Below are 20,811 nucleotides of genomic sequence, written 5' to 3' on the forward strand. Positions count from 1 at the left end.
GGTTAGTTTGGAATACTCTCACTATGCGGCGCTAGTGAGCGTAGAAGCTTTCAGCACATTATAGATTATGATATATCTCAAAAGTCCAACAGCTTGGAGAAATGGTGCTTTCGGCAAAGTTCTCAAGGAGGTCAACTCGATTATGGATAGATTAAACTGGAATGGACCCGCCAGGCGTCAGCATTATTTTTCAAAGCATATATCTCGAGATCTTGATCATTTGGAAGGGTGGTGTCTTTGGCAATATTCATAGGCAGGTCGAGCTCTGTCCTACAGCGAACAAATTAGTTCAGAACTCGCTCACAAGATGGAGCGCCATGAATGCGAATGAAATTTTCTTAACATTATAGATATATTTCTAAAGCCTGATAATTTAGGTAAACGCTGTTTTTGGTAAAGTTCTTCAGGGGGATAAGTGCTGTTTGACAATGTATAGAAAAATTTCGATTTTACCCGCTAGGTGACGCTAGTGAGCACGAATTTTTTCTTTCAATTTCTGCATCTCGATATAAAGGCAATTTAGAAGGATGGTGTCTTCAACAAAGTTGCTTGAGAGGTCGAGGACTACCCAACGGTAACAGATTAGTTTAGGATACTCTCACTATGCGGCGCTAGTGAGCGTAGATGCTTTCAGCATGTAGTAGATAATAATATATCTCAAAAGTCTAATAACTTGGAAAGATGATGTTTTCGGTAAAGGTCAAAGGCTACTCGATTATGAAACTTGTCTACTAGGCGTCGCTAATAAGAATGACAAGTTGCTGTTTGACAATGTATAGCAAAATTTTGATTTTACCCCCTAGGTGACACTAGTGAGCACGCATTTTTCTTTTCAATTTCTGTATCACAACATTAAGGCAGCTTAGAAGGGTTGTGTCTTCAACAAAGTTGCTCGAGTGGTCGAGGATTACCCAACGGTAACAGATTAGTTTAGAATACTCTCACTATGCTGCGATAGTGAGCGTACATGCTTTCAGGATGTGGTAGATTGTGATATATTTCAAACATCCAATGATGGCACTTTCAGCAAAGTTTTAGAATGGCTCAAGGACTACTTGATTATGGATTGAAGAAATTGAAATGGACTCGCAAGGTTACGGTAGTGAGCAAGTATATATTTTAAATTCTGTATCTCGAGATCATGATAGTTTGCAACGGTGATGTCTTTGGTAATATTCATCGGCAGGTCGAGTTCTGCTTTATGGTGAACAGATTAGTTTAGAACTCACCCATTAGGCGGCGCAAAGGGGGATAAAACTTTCAGAATATTGTAGATCCATTTTTAAAGTCTGGTAATTCAGGTGACTGTAGGTGACGCTAGTAAGCACGTGTTCTGGGTGAGCACGCATTTTTTCAATTTCAGCATTTCAATATTAAGGCAGTTTTGAAAGGCGGTGTCTTCAACAAAATTGTTTGATAGGTCAAGGACTACCCAATGGTGACCGATTAGTTTGGTATACTCTCACTATGCGGCGTTAGTGGGTGTGGAAGCTTTCAGCATATGGTAGATTATGAGTTATCTCAGAAGTCTAATAAATTAGACAGATGGTGTTGTCGGAAAAGTTTTTGAGAAAGAATAAGGGCTCCTCGATTATGAATAGATTATTTACTGTTCTGATTCTTGTTAATTTCATCTAAATTTCTGAAGTAGTCTCGAAACGGATAAGAGGATAAATTCCTCAACCCATTCTCTGGCACATAATGAGAATATTCAAAACCAATTTGCCATCATCAGACAGCTCTATATCTACCGATGAATTTCACCTAAGAAAGCCTTCTTCTAAACTGTCATGATTTTGAGGAAGTGAAATTTGTAAACTAAAATCTACGTTAATCTGATAACACCATTTTCTCCTCCACCTTTCTTCTTTTTTTCACGTTAATCTGATAACACCATTTTCAACGACACGAATGCACCGCTCTTCGGTGTAAAGTGTCATAAATAAACAACAACAACAACAACCATTTTCATGAATTATCAAACTTTTGACTTAATCTACTATGCAGTAGAAGTTGTATTCTCCCTTGCAATGCGTGAGTTCTGAACAAATCTGATCACCGTAAGATAAACCTCAACCTGTCGATGAATTTGCCAAAGATACTACTCATCCAAATTATCCTGATCCCGAGAAATAAAAATTGGAAAAAATTGCTTGCTCACTAGCGCCGCCATTCCAATTCAGTCTGTCTATAATCGAACAGCCCTTGATTTCCTCAAGAACTTTGCCGAAAATACAATCTTTCTAAGTTAGAGATGTATGATAATTTACCAGGTCCCAAAAGTTTCTGCGCTCACTAGCGCAGCATAGTGACAGTATTCTAAACTAATCTGTTACCGTTGGGTAGTCCTCGATCTCTCAAGCAACTTTGTTGAAGATACCACGATTATAAACTGCCTTTATGTTGAGATGCAGAAATTGAAAAGAAAAATGCGTGCTCACTAGTGTCACTTAGCAGGTAAAATCAAAATTTTCCCATACATATCAAACAGCACTTGTCCCCCTGGAGAACTTTACCAAAACCAGCGTTTTCCTAAATTACCAGACTTTAGAAATATATAATGTTGAGGAAGTCTCATTTGCATTGGCGCCATCTAGTTGGCGAGTACTGAACTTATTTGTTCGCCTTAAGACAGAGTTCGACCTGTCTGAATATTGCCAAATACACCACCCTCCCAAATGATCATAATCTCGAGATACTGGATATGAAAAATAATGCGCACTAGCGCCAACTAGCGGGATCATTCAACTTTAACCTATCCATAAACGAGTAGCCTTTGACCTCCTCAAGAACTTTGCCGAAAACATCATCTTTCCAAGGTATTAGACTTTTGAGATATATCATTATTTACTACATGCTGAAAGCATCTACGCTCACTAGCGCCGCATAGTGAGAGTATTCCAAACTAATCTTTTACCGTTGGGTAGTCCTCGACCGCTCGAGCAACTTTGTTGAAGACACCATCCTTCTAAACTGCCTTTATATCGAGATGCAGAAATTGAAAGGAAAAATTCGTGCTCACTAGCGTCACCTAGCGAGTAAAATCGAAATTTTTCTATACATTTGCAAACAGCACTTGTTCCCCTGAAGAACTTCACCAAAACCAGCGTTTACCTAAATTATCAGACTTTAGAAATATATCTATAATGTAGAGAAAGTTTCATTCTCATTAGCGCCATCTAGTGGGCGAGTTCTGAACTAATTTGTTCGCCGTAGGACAGAGCTCGACCTGCCTATTAATATTGCCAAAGAAACCACCATTCCAAATGATCATGATCTCGAGATACATGCTGTGTAAAAAAATTCTCACTAGCGCCGTCCATTTCAGTTTAATCTATCCATAATCGAGTAGCCTTTGATCTCCTCAAGCACTTTGCCGAAAACACCATTGTTCCAAGTTATTAGACTTTTGAGATATATCATAATCTACAATGTGCTGAAAGCTTCTACGCTCACTAGCGCCACATAGTGAGAGTAATCCTAACTAATCTGTTACCGTTGGGTGGTCCTCGCCCTCTCGAGCAGCTTTGCTGAAGACAGTACTACTCCATCTAATCACGATGTTGAGATATAGAATTATTTTAACATGTGTTGAATATTTGCATTAGCACTAGCGCCACCTGGTGGGGCAATTGCGAGTTATTTTTTCTGCCATCTAGAAGCTCTGGACTTCTTTTACAAATCCCCCGAAGACACCACCTTTCAAAATAATCAAGGTTTTGATATATTTGACATTGAATCCATTTGATGATAGTCGATTTTACGAGAAGTTCGATTTATTTACTCTTTTTGTCATAGCACCCCTGGCGGCATAGTTCTCAACTAATTGGATACCCAATTACTCTAAGTTGTAGGCCCAAGTGAGTACAACCACTTTGTTAAAGAAAGTATGGCGCTACATGTTGACGCGGACGAAATAATCGGCCACAGCCCCAATTAGTCGAAATCCCATAAGCTATGGGTATCCTACAACGCGGGTACCGTGCAGTAGGAATCCGCGCAGTAGGAAGCCGCGTTGTAGGAATCCGCGTAGTAGGAGACCCGACTGTACGTCGCACAACTTCTGCAACTACCCTCCCCCACGACACACTTCGTCACAAATTTGGTATACCCCCATACTCCCTAAAATGCTACGTCATTTAAAAAAAGAGTTTGAAGGGGGTCTGAAATTTCGATTTTTAAATGATCGGCGTTAAGTCAGAGCGAACTAAGTCACAAAACGTAGCATTGGATAAAGAATTTCTTCAGCTACATTCGACTTTTACCAGATTTGAAAATGTTGTCATAAGAAAGAATTATGGCGTAAAATCTTTTCAAATTAAAATATAAAGTATGCTTCGATTCAAGCTTTAAACTCGTTGTTCTCGAAATCAATATAATGTCCCTTAGTCCGGTTTGACTTAACACCGACCAAATGATCATTGTACAATACGTAAGGGGTTACATACCTTTTATTTTTCGAAAAATCGAAATATTTTCATTATTTCATCTGAAAGTATAACAGCTTAAGAATATTTTCCCAAATTTTTATAGAGTTACGGATTGAAAGCTACAGCGCTTCGAATGTCGATTAGTACGAGAATTATGTTCACCATTAGAAATTGTACTACTGCGCTGAAGACTCCGCCCCATTAAATGATACCCATCACGACATTTGGCCTAATATAAAATGAAAGAGTGTTAGAATTTTCCAGGCACTCCAACTCCGCCCAGAGGAAGAATTTTGAATTAAACTGTTCTCAGTCGAAACGTCCTTGACCTTATGATTTACTTTGCAGAAGACTACGGGCAGCCAAGTGTTCGCGATCACGAGCGACAGCACTATAGTCTTTACCGGAAAGCCCTTGACATACTTGTCCAGTTTGCCGAAAATACCACTCTTCCAAATAGCCAGCATTTTGAGTTATTAGAAGTTGTAAAACCATGTAATCGAGTGTTTCTACCTCATGTAATTCGTGCGTTCAAAAGCAAGGGTTTTTTTGCACTTTTGACAGAGCCACCCTAACTGCAGTACATGACACCCTCAACTTTGCGCGCTTATAACTGTCTGCTGTCATCAGATTGACCTCTTGATTTCACGAGCCGTTTCATTGTTACATGAAAATTCTTATTTTTTCACACGAAAGACTTTCATCGATTACGGCGCCACCTAGAGCTGAAAATGTGAAACTGATGCATTTCTCCATACATTTGGTCTCTTTTTTCCATACAAACTTTGAGCAGTTTGCGGAACCCCTTACAGTGGACCAATTGAGCTGAAATTTTCAAGAAGGCTTGTTGGGGACCCAAACTATCATTTTGGGGGGTGAGCTTTGAAATTCCAAGCTTTGCACTTTTTTCATACAACCTTGGGCCACTCTAGTGTCCAAGCATCATTCGTGTGTTACATTTGTGCTGGCAACATTCGCTTATTTGATCGCGGTATATGACGAAAGGTGTAGAAAAAGCAAAAATTGGTTCGTGCCGGAATCCAATTTTTTGTCTATCGTTTGATGAGAAAAGGTCACTACGCCGAGCGTGTCGGTGTCGGAGCACTCGTCTACATGGCAGCAGTGAAGATCTCACCATCGTATCGGAACTGACAGGAAATGCTAATCGTAATAAAAACATCAAAAGAAGACCTGCGCAACTAAAAGCAAACCTTCTTTCCGAAATACAGAAAGAACCGCCCTTTCCAGGGCGACTATTTTCTTCGCATTAATAATTAAATTGTTTTCACTACGGGTCATGGCGCTACTGTTGCTGGCTGGTTATAGGTTTGTTCCAGTACACGGAAGCAAAAAATACTATCCAGCAAAGTTATGCCGGGAAATGAACCGAAATGCTGGCTGCTTCTAGTTCGCTTTCCAGCTTCAGTAACTCAACCGATTCTAGGTGGAATTGGTTGTGTCACTGGAGCCGGAATGCTAACTACAATCTTTGCTCAACGCATTGGCTCAAATTGTATTGCGATAATTGGGGTATTCGATTAAAGTTTTTGCTGCACTCACAGCCACAATTCCGGCTTAACTAAACTAAACTTTTACTCCAGTTTGCTACCAATAGTAGAAAAAAGAGAAGAGAATACAGGAACTACCTGTTTGCTGCGAAATACTTCCTAGGAATGGGCAATGCCGATGCGATTTTTTCAAAATCGATTTTTTGATTTGCATCCGATCTTTTTTGTTAGATGTTCGACAACACCGAATGCTCTGCATATGTTTGCCGAGTAGGGTAGCCTGCGTACTTTTGCAGGTTTAATCTGATAAATAGACTTCTGTGTTGCTTCGGCAACTGTGTATGTCGTAATTATAGTTGCCAGATACTACTTTCTTTCTGCACAGTTTTGTTGAGACTCAAAAGCATTTTACAAGATCGGAGAAAAGGTTCTTATCAAGTTGCAGGTATCGAAGGGGGCAGTTAAGAGAATTTGCCGCTATTAGCTAATCGGCCTGGCCTTGAAATCGTTAGGGTTTCAATCGTTTTTCAGAGTGAAATAGTGTGGTGAGCCTATTTTCGCTCTATTCCTATTATCATCCGATTAATTTGAAGCCGTTCATTAGGCGAGCGTCTACCAGTTATAGTGCAATATTGAACGATATCATTCGATTCGAGTTTTCGTTGCACTCAAACAAATACTTTTCACCATCCATAGGCCATTTTCATTATTATATTGATTCTTGAAAGAGTCTGAGTCTGATGCCAATTTTTACACATTCCATCGATTGTAAGCTGCGTCAAAGTAGTTGTCCTTTTACTCTACCTTTACCTAGAGTTGTAACTTTATCATAAATAATTTCAGAGTTCATTCGTCGCGATTGCTTTGCTAAAAGTTAGTGACATATTTTACTAATTTGTTGGATTTTTTTCGGCATTTATAGGAATTATGGTTAAAACCGACACCTTAAGCTTAACAATTTTTCTGGGTTACCACAAAATCCAATAAAATTATAGTTTCTACGCAGAATTCTTCTTCAAAAAATTCTTATCATGGCTTAATTTTGTCAGCGCTTCAAAAAATTTATTTCATTAAAAATTATTGGTTGCAAAACTCGCAAAACAAAGTAACTTCTTCTAGACACTGTGGGTAAAAGCGACACCCCAAATAGAGGTAAGATCGACACCCCCTTTAATTTATTTTCCCTTCACTTTTTTATTAAAATATGCGTGAGTAATAAAGTATTGTGATGCAAACATGTGCTTTCTGTAGCTTCATTATGTAGTGGGGGAAGAGATTTCGAAAGCGTTGTGTTATAAACAAGAGTATTTTATGCTACAGGTTCATTTTTTGATATGGATATTTCCAAATAATCCTTACGAACATCATTGCAACCTTCAGTGTCATTTTATTTCGTAATAGAAGATTTGCAAGCGTGTTACATACTGCTGATAAGATTCATTCACTTATAAGCGACGCACACTTCTTGGTAAAACTACCTTGTTCAGACTTTGATTTTTTGGCACTCTTATCATCAACGATCTACCGGGGTATACAAAAGATCATTGTCTCACTGTGATAAAGTACATCTATGACAAACCAAGAGAACACTAGAAATTCGGTTTGATGAGGTTTTTGCAGAAATAGCAAAAACTTCGATAGAATCTGATAAGCAAAAATTCCAATTTCCGATTTTTAAAGAGACATATAGGATATAAACACAATACAAGTATTTCTGTTTATTTCTGCTATTACTGTAATGTGCTAATAGTATAAATGAAGTGTCACGAAAATCCTTAGCCTTTTGCAATGAGTCGTAAGTAAACACAACCATCTTAACAGCGTGTCGGTTTTACTCTAACTGAAGGATGTCGGTTTTACCCCAACAGCGAATTCTTTTTTAAATCAATAAAAAATATTGAGTTTCTCAAACTCGTCTTCAATGCAGCCAGTTGATCATAGGAAAGACCGATAACAATAGGTACTGAAAAAACTGGTGATTTGAAAAGCTTTTGTTCGGTTAAAACCTTAAAATTTACCAACAAAATCTAATATCCAGACGAGTAAGAACACTGCTGTCATATGTTTTGTTTATTTTATGACATTCGGTGTACTAATGTAAATCCAATTTGTGTTCAAATGCTCTACATAATCGTTCTAATAATAAAGTGTCACTGATTTGTCGTTCTTTGCTAAATGCAATTTGGCATCAGCGAAATGTACAAGGTTTCTTTTTGAACTACCAAATCTAAAGTTTGACAGATACTCGCGGGACTCACGTAGGAATATTATTCGGTGTCTACTAACTATCTTTTATCTATTTCAAACAACTTAACCCTATACTGGCCCACCTCGTCGTTTACCGGGGTTAAGGAGAATCGTTGTAAAATGAACATACATATCATACATTGTCTATTTGTGGAAATCATCATATAAAATGATATTTTAATTGAAAGTTGAAAATTTGAGGGAGCGAGAAAAATTAGGGCTAGGTAATGTCCTGAACAAAACCGGGGTGTTGAAGTAGGACATTTATTTTGTGTGAAAGTTTTCTGTATAACTAAGCTGACCAACTCTGACGAAAAAATCCGTACACTATGAAAACCGTTTGCCTGAGCGTGATGAACGATTTCGCTTCGTTGCGGTATGGTGTACGGATTTTTTCGTCAGAGTTGGTCAGCTTATGTATAACCATAACAAATCTCGACTAAACATTACTTTTCTAGTAATTCGCAAAATTAAAATTTCGAATAACTGAACCAGTCAACTTTTTGCTGCAGAAATTTATGTGAATCAAACTTAATGTGTAAGTTTAGAGATTTGAAAGAGATACAAGCAAAATTTTAATAATATGATACGCCAACACATAGTCCTATATCAACAGCGCTGTTATGTCTTGAACATTACCCACCCCTAGTTTTTCGTTACGCATAATTTATCTCCGTACGCTAGAAAAAATATGCCGATGGTTGTTTCGAGAGATTTTAATATTGACATTTCAAAGCAAGAAACCATGAAATTTGTTCATTTTATGAATTAATGTCTGAAGCTCCATCATATCTCTAATCCTTCACAAGCTACTAGGTACATGCATTGATCTCATGTTTACTTCATACTTTTCATATCACAGATCAACACTTTGTTTGATTGATTCAGTGGTTTAAAGTTTTTTTTTCAGAACCACCAATAATCATAAAGAATAATTTGAAACATTCTCACACATTTGATTGCATATTATTGGATTTGAATTACACGTCAAATGTGTAGTCACAACACTCCGGTTATGTCCTAGACATTACCCACCCGTCTTTTTTACGCAAGCGAAATTTTTCTTTGTTGGTCACATATCTTCACATAGAGCATCTCCTACATGGATTTGGTGTACTTTGTGGTGACCACCCAGTACTACAACCCTGTCTGAACAGCTGGCTGGTTCAGCTTTCAGAGATAAAGAATTGAATAGACAGTTTTACATCAACTATCGTACTGTGTACACCTTGCAGTTTTTATTAAAATTATATATCACCTTCCCTCACGATAGTTAGATATATCAGTGGCGACGAAGATTAAATCGCAGTTTTTCGCGTGAAAAGTTGTTTTCGGCAGTGTTTCTATTCCTGGAGTTAAGTTTTCCAGAGGTACCGAAAGTGTTTGGAGGTTTCCCGGCGTTTTGTTAGCTGGAAGTGAGTGCAGTTCCTAAGAACATATTAGAAGGAAAAGTGTAACCCCGCCAAGTGTTTTCAACGGCTACATTTAATTTATTCCGTTGCTGGCGGTGTGGAAGTGTCTAAGCGGAGAATTACGGTGTTTTCTTCTGGTTTTTCTGGCAGATATCAACGTTTGGATCCTTGTGAAGGAAAAAAGTTTTCTGCGAATCCCGCGCAAGAGATTTTTCATCTGGTTTGTTTTGCCGTAGGTTTGGTAAACGATCACGTAAGTTTTTGCACATTTTGTTTTCAGAACTAATGTTTGAGTGCATGTTTAAGTGTAATTTAAAGGCATTTTTCTTGTTTAGCACACAAAAGAAATTGCGCTTCATTTTGTTTTAACAGTGATTTTGTCTACCAGAAAACCATTTTTGTTCTGGTTTTGTTTTACGTACTACTACCAGCATACGTGCAGCACCCGAATTTGCTTGCAACATACGTTAGTTGCGCAACGACAAAAATTCTTTCGTTAGCGACCGTGGTTCACCGTTTGGTTCTGCAATATTTACTTATGCTCTAGCTTATGCTTGTTGCTGCTCATGCCGTTCTCGCACAAAACAGACTTGTAAAGTTTATTGTTTATCGCGTGTTTATTCTGCAGAACAACTTGTTTGTTTGGGTAGTAGTCGAATTTAGTTTGTTTTGATTCGATCTTCCCGCATGCACTGTAAAAAAAAATATTTCAGTTTTGTGCATTTAAAAGAAAAATTAAACTATTTTTTTATATTTGTTTCTTTTTCACTATTTTGTTTATATCTCACTATGTCAAGTATGCCGTTGGTGAATCAAATTGAACCGTTCATTCCCGGAACGATTCCGTTTGCGCAGTTTCTGGAGCAACTGGATTGGGTGTTTGCGCATCATAAAGTGACCAGTGAGGAAGATCAAAAAGTGTCGTTTTTGGCTACTTGCAGTAGAGAAGTGTACAGTGAGCTGAAGCTTCTTTTTCCCGGAAGGGATTTAAAGACCGTGTCTTTCAAGGAAATTACGGGCGCTCTCAGGAAGCGGTATGATAAAACGGAAAGTGATTTGATTCAACGTTACAAGTTTTACCAACGTGTCCAAGGTCCGAGTGAGAGCGCGGAAGATTTTATACTCGCTGTCAAGCTCCAGGCAGAGATGTGTCATTTCGGAGAGTTTAAGGAGATGGCGATTCGCGATAAATTGGTTTGCGGTATTAGCGACAAGGACTTGCAGCAGCGTTTATTCGATGAAGAGGATTTAACGCTGGCTAAAGCGGAGAAACTCATCGTAAACAGAGAATTAGCAGGAGCGAGAGCTAAACTGATCTCTGGCGATTCCAATCGTGTAAGCGTTTTGAACAGATTAGGAAGGCGTGACAGCTTCGAAGTTTCCCGAGATCGCTCACGGGGAAGAAGTCGAGAGCCGGCTAGAAAGAGAAGCAGAAGCCGTTCTGATTCATTCGATCGCAGGAACCGTTCTTCACCCAGGACAAAGACCTTGTTTTGCAACTTCTGTCGTAGAAAAGGTCACACGCGTCGTTTTTGTTATGACTTGAAGAACAAGAGTAAGACGGTCAAGTTTGTCGATTCTCCTGCAGAAAAGCCCAAGATGACTGAGTATCAGAAAAGTTTGAGACGTCGTTTAAACAGATCTGTTTCGGATGACGAGATGGATTGTATGCTAATCTCATCGATCAACAGAATTAACGAACCATGTTTTCGCAATGTTTATGTTGACGGTTTGAGGTTGAAAATGGAAGTTGATTGTGGCGCTGCAGTTTCCGTAATCAGTTTGGAGATGTACGAGGGAGATTTCGATCATATTCCGCTACAAAGATGCGACAAGAAGTTAGCAGTGATCAATGGAAGCCGTTTGAAGGTTGAAGGACAGATTGAGGTTAAGGTCGAGCTGAATGGACGCACAAAGACTGTTGACCTAATTGTTTTGCGAAACGGCAGCGGATTCACTCCATTACTGGGACGAGATTGTTTGGATGTGTTTGTTCCAGATTGGAGGAAGGCTTTCGGAAACAATATTAATCAACTGTCGGTTTCACCAGATCAGATCGTTGCAGAGATACAAAGTAAGTTTGCCAATGTTTTTGATAAGTCTTTATCAACGCCAATAAATGGGTTTGAGGCTGATCTAGTTCTAAAAGAGCATACGCCGATATTTAAACGTGCTTATGACGTTCCTTTCAGGTTAAAGGACAAAGTTTTGGAACATTTAGATAGTTTAGAAAAAGATGGCGTCATAACGCGAATAGATGCAAGTGAATGGGCATCTCCGGTAATAGTTGTGGTGAAAAAAGACGGTGGTATTAGGATGGTCATTGATTGTAAAGTTTCCATCAATAAAGTTTTGATTCCCGATACTTACCCTCTCCCACTAACACAAGATTTGTTTGCCTCATTGGCTGGTGCCAAAGTTTTTTGTTCTTTAGATCTGGCCGGTGCGTACACACAATTATTATTGTCAAGACGATCCAGAAAAATAATGGTGATTAATACAATCAAAGGTTTGTTTACTTATAATCGTTTGCCACAAGGTGCTTCTTCTAGTGCAGCTATATTTCAACGGATCATGGATCAAGTTTTGAAAGCTATCGATGGAGTTTGCTGTTATTTAGATGATGTTTTAATAGCAGGCAAGGACAAAGCCGACTGTGAACGAAAGCTTAATTTGGTTTTGGAGCGTTTGTCTAAAGTTAACATTAAAGTTAATTTGCAAAAATGCAAGTGGTTTGTTTCAAGTTTGCCATTTCTGGGTCATGTTTTGAGTGACAGAGGTTTGTTACCATCTCCGGAAAAAGTCGAGACAATTCGGAAAGCCAAGGTTCCAAATAACGTTTCTGAACTGAAGGCATTTTTGGGTTTAGTTAACTACTACGGTAAATTTCTGCCCAATCTGTCCGCCCGCCTTTACTGTTTGTATCATCTACTCAGAAAAGATGTCAAGTTTGTCTGGAACTCTGAATGTAGCAGAGTTTTTCAAGACTGTAAGCAAGCTTTGTTGAGCCCAAAGCTTTTAGAGTTTTATGATCCTAGTATGCCCGTTGTCGTTATAACGGATGCTAGCAGCTATGGTTTAGGAGGAGTAATCGCACACCAAATCAAAGGAGAAGAGAGGCCAATAAGTTTTACCTCCTTCAGTTTAACGAATGCCCAAAAATCCTACCCAATTTTGCACTTGGAAGCTTTAGCAGTTGTGAGCACCATTAAAAAGTTTCACAAATTTCTGTTTGGCAAGAAGTTTACTGTGTATACTGACCACAAGCCTTTGATTGGTATTTTTGGCAAAGAAGGCAAGAATACGTTGTTTGTGACACGTCTGCAGCGATATGTACTTGAACTAAATATCTATGATTTTGACATTGTTTACAGACCGTCAACGAAAATGGGCAATGCAGATTTTTGCTCACGATTTCCTCTGCCTGAAAATGTACCAGCTTCTTTACAAAGAGAATTCATCAAAAGTATAAATGTTTCCGATGACTTCCCGGTGGATCATGTTTTGATTGCAAATGAAGCAAAAAAAGACAAGTTTTTGCAACAGATAGTTTATTACATGAAACATGGTTGGCCACAGAAGATGGATCGTAAGTTGTTAGATGTTTACGCACAACACCAGGATTTGGAAGTAATAGAAGGGTGTTTGTTGTATCAGGATCGTGTCGTTATACCTGCAAGTTTACAAAAGCAGATCCTGAAGCTCTTACACAAAAACCATTCCGGAATAACTAAGATCAAGCAGATGGCAAGAAAGGTAGTTTATTGGTATGGCATGAATAGTGACATAGAGAATTTTGTCAAATCATGCAGCGTGTGTTGCCAAATGAATGCTGTCTCTAAGCCAGTTCCGCACTCTAACTGGATTCCTACAACAAAACCGTTTAGTCGCATTCATGCGGATTTTTTTCATTTCGACAAGAAAACCTTCCTGGTGATTGTTGACAGTTTTTCAAAATGGCTTGAAGTAGAGTACATGAAATTTGGTACTGAAGCCAGGAGGGTAAAGTCAACGTTTATCAGCGTTTTTGCGAGGTTTGGGTTACCGGACGTAATAGACCTTTCTCGTCAAAAAATTTTATATGCTAGGATGCTTCCTTTTTTATCCCCGATGCGTTACTGCATATTGCCGCGATGATTTGGTACCTCTAACTATTGAAAAAATAAAAAATTGTGCGAGCTGCTCATTTAACCCCATATTCTGAATACCTATCTTGCCTTGTTTCCCTGTATTTTTACACCATTTGGATGAATTTCCTGTGGGGAATACTAAAACGATGCCAGATCTGCATATATATTAGTAAATCTGCGGATTTTGCAGTTTCGCTGCAGATCTTTTGCAGATTACGAATATTTAGCAGAACAAAGCCTATGCCAGCTAATTTTACCCATCCTTCAACGTTTCTGATCATTGAAAATATCAACACACTACATTTCTATGTTAAATTTATTGAAGATTTTTGCGGAAATCTGCAGACTTTTATATTTTTACTGCAAGATATTGTTTAAATAGACCTGGCATCACTGATGCTAAAATAATTCATTCATATACCTGTCAAAAACATAGAACACTGCACGAAAGTGTATAACCTAACTTTTCTGACAGTTCAGAGAGTTTGTTTATATGGACTTGCAAAATTTTTGATTCCACTTGAGTGAATACTTTCGATGCTCTTTGAAGAAAATCAACTCAAGAAGGATAAGGATTGGAACATTGGGAACCTGGTTCATACACTGACCAATCGACGCTGGATGGAAACCCCGTTGGCATATGCTGAATCACAAGATCAAGCTTTGGTTTATAAACCGATTGCTTTCTGGATGATGTATAAGGATTTGTACACAGTTATTTGTTCGATAAGTCCTAACAAGATGACCTGATTGATAACTCATTTTTTAGATGAAGTTTACCTGAACTTTATAGGTAACAAGTTCAACACATTATTATTTGTGTTCAAGTTAAGTTTAAGCAAAAGTTTCACCGATTATCGCATTGTCGTTGATGTAGCCGCCAAGTGCAAAGCAGTGCTCAGTACTGACGATAAGGAGTTTGAAGGATTGATAAGAATGTAGAGGATTGTACATTCCGAAAGAATATTGGGGAGGAGAAATTATTTGTTATATTCCATCCCGAGTTGACATCATTTTGGCACCGCAATAAAGCTATCTGCAATTGTTGTCTTGTTCAAATTGGCAGAGAATAATTAGGCAGCGAATGATAAACTGCATAGTCAAAACGTTTGTTGCTTAGATAGAGTAGATTTTTATTTACTTTTTCGGAAGGATAAGTCATCAGTATATTGTGGATATAAATGTGTCGCCGGTGTCGTGTGTTATGGTGGTGCCGCTCGGAACTGTTGGTCATCAGACCCTCCTTGTCGTACTGGTCATAGATGCGACGATTTTTCTCATCTGATAGCACTTTATTTGCTTCGGAGATCTCCTTAAACCGTCGATACGATTCTCCTGGATTTTTATCTGGGTGCCATCGTAGCGCTAGTTTTTGTGCCTTTTTGATTTCCGCATCGGTGGTGGTTCTGGTCACGGCCAGCATTTTGTAATAGTCTACCATTGTGAACCGATATTTGTAATAACTTAACACACTCTACTTAGTGCCAGGGTACGCGAAACCGCTACTTTCGAAAGTTAATTACTAGCTGCTGCTACCCTATCAGTCTCTCTCTCTTTCTCGACTGAGGACTTCTATTTCGGTTGACTAAATTATGCAATGAAAATTGTACTTCCTGGGGTTTAATCTAACGAGAGCAATTCATTGTGAGGAATTACGCTGCGTTCCGTTATTGCTTGCCTCTGTAGAGGATGTGTGTCTCTTCACTTCGGCTGTCAGCTCTTACTTTTTGGGTAATTTTGCTATCATATGCTGCGGGATAAATCTGTCTAAATCCGCTACGTTATACTATGGTCACGTTAAAAACACTCTGCTATTTAATCTTGTAGCATTGCTTTTAGCTCTCGGGAAATCTTCTTCTCGGCGTCGCACTTATTATTGTGATCCAACTTGGTGCGAACGGCAGTGGTTTCGTCGGAATTGCTCACTCGACAAGCTGTAGGTGCAAGGACTCTGCTACTAATGCCTGAGCGACTCGTTGAAACCTTCGCACAGGGTCAAATCGGGCTGTTCTTGTGCACAGGACCGGAACTGCGTGATCTTCCACGAGCATCGTCCTGCCGGAGCGTATTGCTGAACCAAAGCAGTCTGTGCTTCTGTGGCTGCCTCCTGCGAATCGGAACCGCTGAATATTCTGGTTAGGGGAATGTCCGACAGCAAACCGCTTGCAGCAACACCACCTGACGTACCTGATATTTTAGACTTTAATCCAAGTCCCTGGCTGGTGGCTGCCATTGACGTAGCAACCGCCGAGTGCGTCGCAGGCTGGACCATCGGTTGACTCGGTGCCGGACGGGACGAAACAGCTGCAACTGGAGCGGACCTAGAATGGGTTGTAATGGTCATCAATTACCAAAGATGATCAAAATGTTTTGTGACTAACGTTGTGATTCAGCAAAAAATCAAACCAAATGAGATTGATCTCAACAACTGAACTAAATTCTACCCCTAAATTTGAAGAGGGTCTAACTGCCAAATGTAAACATTGAGAAAATTTTTGGTCAAATTCATTATACAGTCGTGATGTCAAAAACTCTCCAAAGGAGATGTTGGCAGTTTAAATGCATCTATTCACATCTCTAATAATTGTCAGATTGATTGTAAATTTGACATAAGATTTTGACATTTAGATGTTTTTAGTTGGACAATGGTCCAACTAGCGGAGGTCCAACTAAAAAGCGGTCCAGTTAAAAAATGTCCAACCAGCGAATCGCAACTGTAATATTTAAAAATTTAATACAGTTTTATTTCGTATGATTGCGCATATTGTTTCTACTTGGACACCAAAAGCAAGCTAATTCTTTAAAGGCCTGATATTACACCGAAAGTTAGAATAAATAAGTTAAATCCTGAGACGTGACTTGCCGATAGATGTTTTCTTTTTTCTGTTCATTCTATAGTTCGTCTCACATAACCTCTCTTTCTGCTTCACATAGTTTAAATAGACTGGCTGCATTTGACAGTACCCCCAGGCTGTATGCGACGTTCGATTTTTTGCTATTTGCATGTCTCGTCTCAGGTTAAATCTAATTTGATGAACAGACTTTAATAGGGATTTTTCAGGAAACCGCATTTTTCAAATTGGCAGACGCGATAACTCAGAAACTATTCAGCTGATTGACTTCATATTTTAAAGAGAGTGCATAATATGTGAAGCCAGTCGAAGTGAATATATAAATATAAATCTTACTAAATACTAAATACTAAATACGTACACCGGGTGCGTACACGAGAACGATTCGCACAAGGCAAAACGAGTCAACGCTAGTTTTGATGAGAGTGAGAATGAGAAATGGTGAGGTTGTACAGGCGAACAAGTGCATGTGTTTTTGTACGAAATACGCTGTTCGGGTTCGCACACAAAATGTGGGTTTAATATGAGCACAGAACTAGGGGCAGATCACGCCAGGAATGTATAACAAATTCGCATCAAATTAGAAAAAATACTTTTAATTTCCATTTTTGCATGAACTATCAACTTGCATTTTGGAGTAAGCCTTTTTCAAATGTTTGGCTAGAAATGGCTCACTTCAACGAATCAAAAATTCTCATACTATGATCGAATCAACAAAAAATTTCAATACCATGTAAACAAGCTCTCTGAACTGTCAAATAGGTGAGGTTAAACATTTTCATGCAATGCTCTACAGCGAAAGGTTCACTTTATTTTGTTTACCTTGCCAATGAATTTTGTACCGCGACTCACCACTTCATTTGCCGCGTTGCCAAGAACTCAAGAAAAAATATACAAACCAGTGCTGCCCAAACACACTTTTTGAGTCTCCCCATTCTTGCAAAGGTGAAAAAAATATTCAACATTCTTGCATTTTTCAAACTTTAAAAAATCATTAAAAAATCACGATAGCTCTAAAAAGTCTCATTTTAACGGAAATATTCTTAAAAATGTGTAATCTTTCGATTAAAAATAAGAAAAAAGGGGGTTAGGTCGGACGAGAAAGGTCTATTGTTACGGACGGTGGGCCTCCATTTAATTCTAAAGAATTAATTGATTTCTTTCAGAAGCACAGCATACAAGTGATGAAAAGTCCACCATATAACCCATCAAGTAATGGACAAGCTGAGCGTATGGTAAGATTGGTGAAAGAAGGTTTGAAGAAATTTTTGTTGGATCCGGAAATGGCAGGATCGAGTACGGAAGACTTAGTTTCGTACTTTTTGTTTAGTTACAGGAACACATGTTTGGAAGATGGTTCGTTTCCGTCCAATAGGCTGTTTAGTTTTAAGCCTAAGACGTTGTTGGATTTAATCCACCCTAGAAATAGTTTTAGGAATAATATGACGAAGCAGAAAGTTGTGAATATGCCTGTACATAACGATGACACCAAAGTACAACATCGAACCCGGGACTGGATTGACTCTTTGCGCCCAGGGGATTTAATTTATTATAAAATTTTTAGAACAACCGATATTAGACGATGGCTTGAAGCTAAATTTTTAAGACGTATTTCTCTAAATACATTTCAGGTTTCCGTTGGAGGTCGGGTGTACCTGGCGCACCGCAATCAGCTTAAATTATTTGGCACTCGCAAGAAGGGCCGAGCTTTAATTTTTGCGAGCAGCCCAACACGAAAAAGAAGGGAGGAGGATGATCAGCAAGAGGACATTGACGACGAAGCTAGCGATTTTTATGGATTCGCAGCAGATTCATTCATTTATAGAGGTTCACCTAACGATCAACCAATGGTTTGTGATTCGGACGATGGTGATTCGGAGAGAAATAGTTTACCGCCTGGCAACAGGGTAGTGGACCCCCAGGAAGGCACGTCTGCGCTACAGTGTACGAATCCATCAGCGAGTTTAAGCCGTGAACCTATTTGTTTGCGTCGTTCGAATAGGACGAAGCGTCGTCTAGAAGATCCTGATTTCGTTTACTTCAATAAAAAAAGAAAACATTAGTTTTGCGGCAGTAAAGTTTTGTCGTTTTCTGAATCGTAACGGTAGTTAAGTTTTTCCGTGAATTAAATTATATATATGGCAGTGAAGTTTCGCCATTATCGATGTACAATAATTTGGACTAAAGGGGGAAGAACTGTGGTGACCACCCAGTACTACAACCCTGTCTGAACAGCTGGCTGGTTCAGCTTTCAGAGATAAAGAATTGAATAGACAGTTTTACATCAACTATCGTACTGTGTACACCTTGCAGTTTTTATTAAAATTATATATCACCTTCCCTCACGATAGTAAGATATATCATACTTACGATATAGTAGTGGATTCCATGTATCCAAGAACCATGTTACAACCTATTGCCCGAGCGTGAGAACGAATTTCCATACGCAACTCGTTCCACCACATATCACGCGTTTCTGGATCGTCCGGATTCGGAACACGGGCTAACAATTTAACCGATCGTGCTGATACTGTTGCACCTGCAGAATGGGGTTCTTTTATAATAAGATAGTATATATACTGGTAAATAAGTTAATACCTATATGTAGCACGAACCCAGGTGGCACTTTAGTTATAGTAAGAAATGGATACTCCAGTAAGTCTATTGCATCATGATTTAGAGATTTTATCAAAAAATTTGTCGGTTGCACTCTCGTGCATACAGCGATGCATCTGTCGTTCGACGTCAAAGAGCTCCCTAAAAGAAATATGTGAAGCATTATACGTTTGTGACTAAATATCTAATAACAACGATGACGATAGGTAATCAAATCAGTCGAACATATAATAGGTACCCCCCACTAGTCTGGCCCAAAATGCCTTAAATCTCGAAATAAAAACCTTGCACCTGAAAATGATAGTTTGGGTGACCAATAAGCTTCGCTAAAAATTTCAGTTTATTTGGTATACTGGAAGTGGTTTTGCAAACGGCTCAAAGTTTGTATGGGAAAATGTATGGAGAAACGCATCGGTTTGATATTTTCAGCTCTAAGTGGCACTGCCATCGATGAATGTTCCTCGTTAGAAAAAAAAATAAGAATCCTCTTGTAAAAAAAATCGAATCGTGAGGACCGGAAGTCAATCAGATAAAACCAGATGAAGTTATAAGCACGCAAAATTGAGGGTATCATGTGGTGTAGTTGAGGTGGCTCTGTCGAAAATGAAAAAAGCTGCTGTTGATGAATGCATGATTTTTATGAGGTTGGTATTATATTCGACTACAGGAATTTCAATTTATAATAACACGAAATGCTGACCATTTGGAAGAATGGTATCTTCGGTAAACTGGACCAGAATATTAAGGGTTTTCCGGTAAAGAGGTTAGTTCATAGTTAGGCCGCTAGGTGGTTTTTTTATACAATTCGATTATTTGATAAGGCACTTTGCGTTGGCTTAAAGGTGCCAATTTTGTTTTGTTTTACATTTTAAATTATTTTACACTAGGGGTTTCCATACAATTTTTTTTTAATGAAACTATGGAGATTTTATAGCTATTTTATCTTATTCACAAGCGGGTAATTTAATTTTTGTAAGATTAGGGGAGTCATTTAGTTTTTATAGAAATATTTGTATTTGTATAAAAAAAGTCCAACTGACAATTTGTCTTAATGAACTATACTAAACTAAGGTAAACTAAACATAATTAAAATAGTGACAATACACGACGACGAAACTGTGAAGAGTTCATGACGAAGTCAAAAATTTCAGCAAACTCGTTGAAGCGACGACTCATTGCTAAAATTGGACTATTGGTAGCGTAGTTGGTGCTGCGCATTTCAGAATGCAGCAGGGCTCGAGGGCGAAGAGAACGGGTAGGCGCGTAGAGGTGGATTTGCGCTAGTTGCTCCGGATCATCCTATTCAGCCAGCAGAATCTTTGACACGAAGATAGCTTGCGCTGCATGTCTCCGGCGTGTTAAAGTATTAAGTCCTAAAAAACGAAAGTCCTAAAAAAGAAATATGGTTTGACATTTTAAGCAGAAACAGGCCCGTGCGCAAGAGGAGGGTTTTAGGGGTTCAAACCCCTCTCATGGGGGTTTTGAATTACTTTCAAAATATTATAAACATACTGTTCAGGGATGAAATTATACAGCGAGCCGTGTCATTCGAGTTCGCTCACTCTAGAAACAAGTCGTTGCAAAAACCAAGGAAGAAACCTCGCTAAGGTGGCTGG

General features: G+C 38.8%; 1 protein-coding gene across 9 annotated transcripts in view; it reads right to left on the reverse strand.

Annotated features, from left to right (window-relative positions):
• LOC131678572 (C2 domain-containing protein 5) overlaps positions 1-20,811 on the reverse strand; it is a 1,698,126-nt gene that overhangs the window by 1,267,149 nt on the left and 410,166 nt on the right. For all 9 annotated transcript variants that reach the window (XM_058958792.1, XM_058958791.1, XM_058958789.1 and 6 more), the window contains 2 exons: positions 19,178-19,336; positions 18,950-19,118 (listed from right to left, as the gene is read on the reverse strand). In XM_058958792.1, coding sequence (XP_058814775.1) covers positions 18,950-19,118; positions 19,178-19,336 — 328 coding nt within the window. The remainder of the gene's footprint in view (positions 1-18,949; positions 19,119-19,177; positions 19,337-20,811) is intronic.

Source organism: Topomyia yanbarensis, chromosome 2 (assembly GCF_030247195.1).
Source record: "Topomyia yanbarensis strain Yona2022 chromosome 2, ASM3024719v1, whole genome shotgun sequence".
NCBI classification, from domain to species: Eukaryota; Metazoa; Arthropoda; class Insecta; order Diptera; family Culicidae; genus Topomyia; species Topomyia yanbarensis.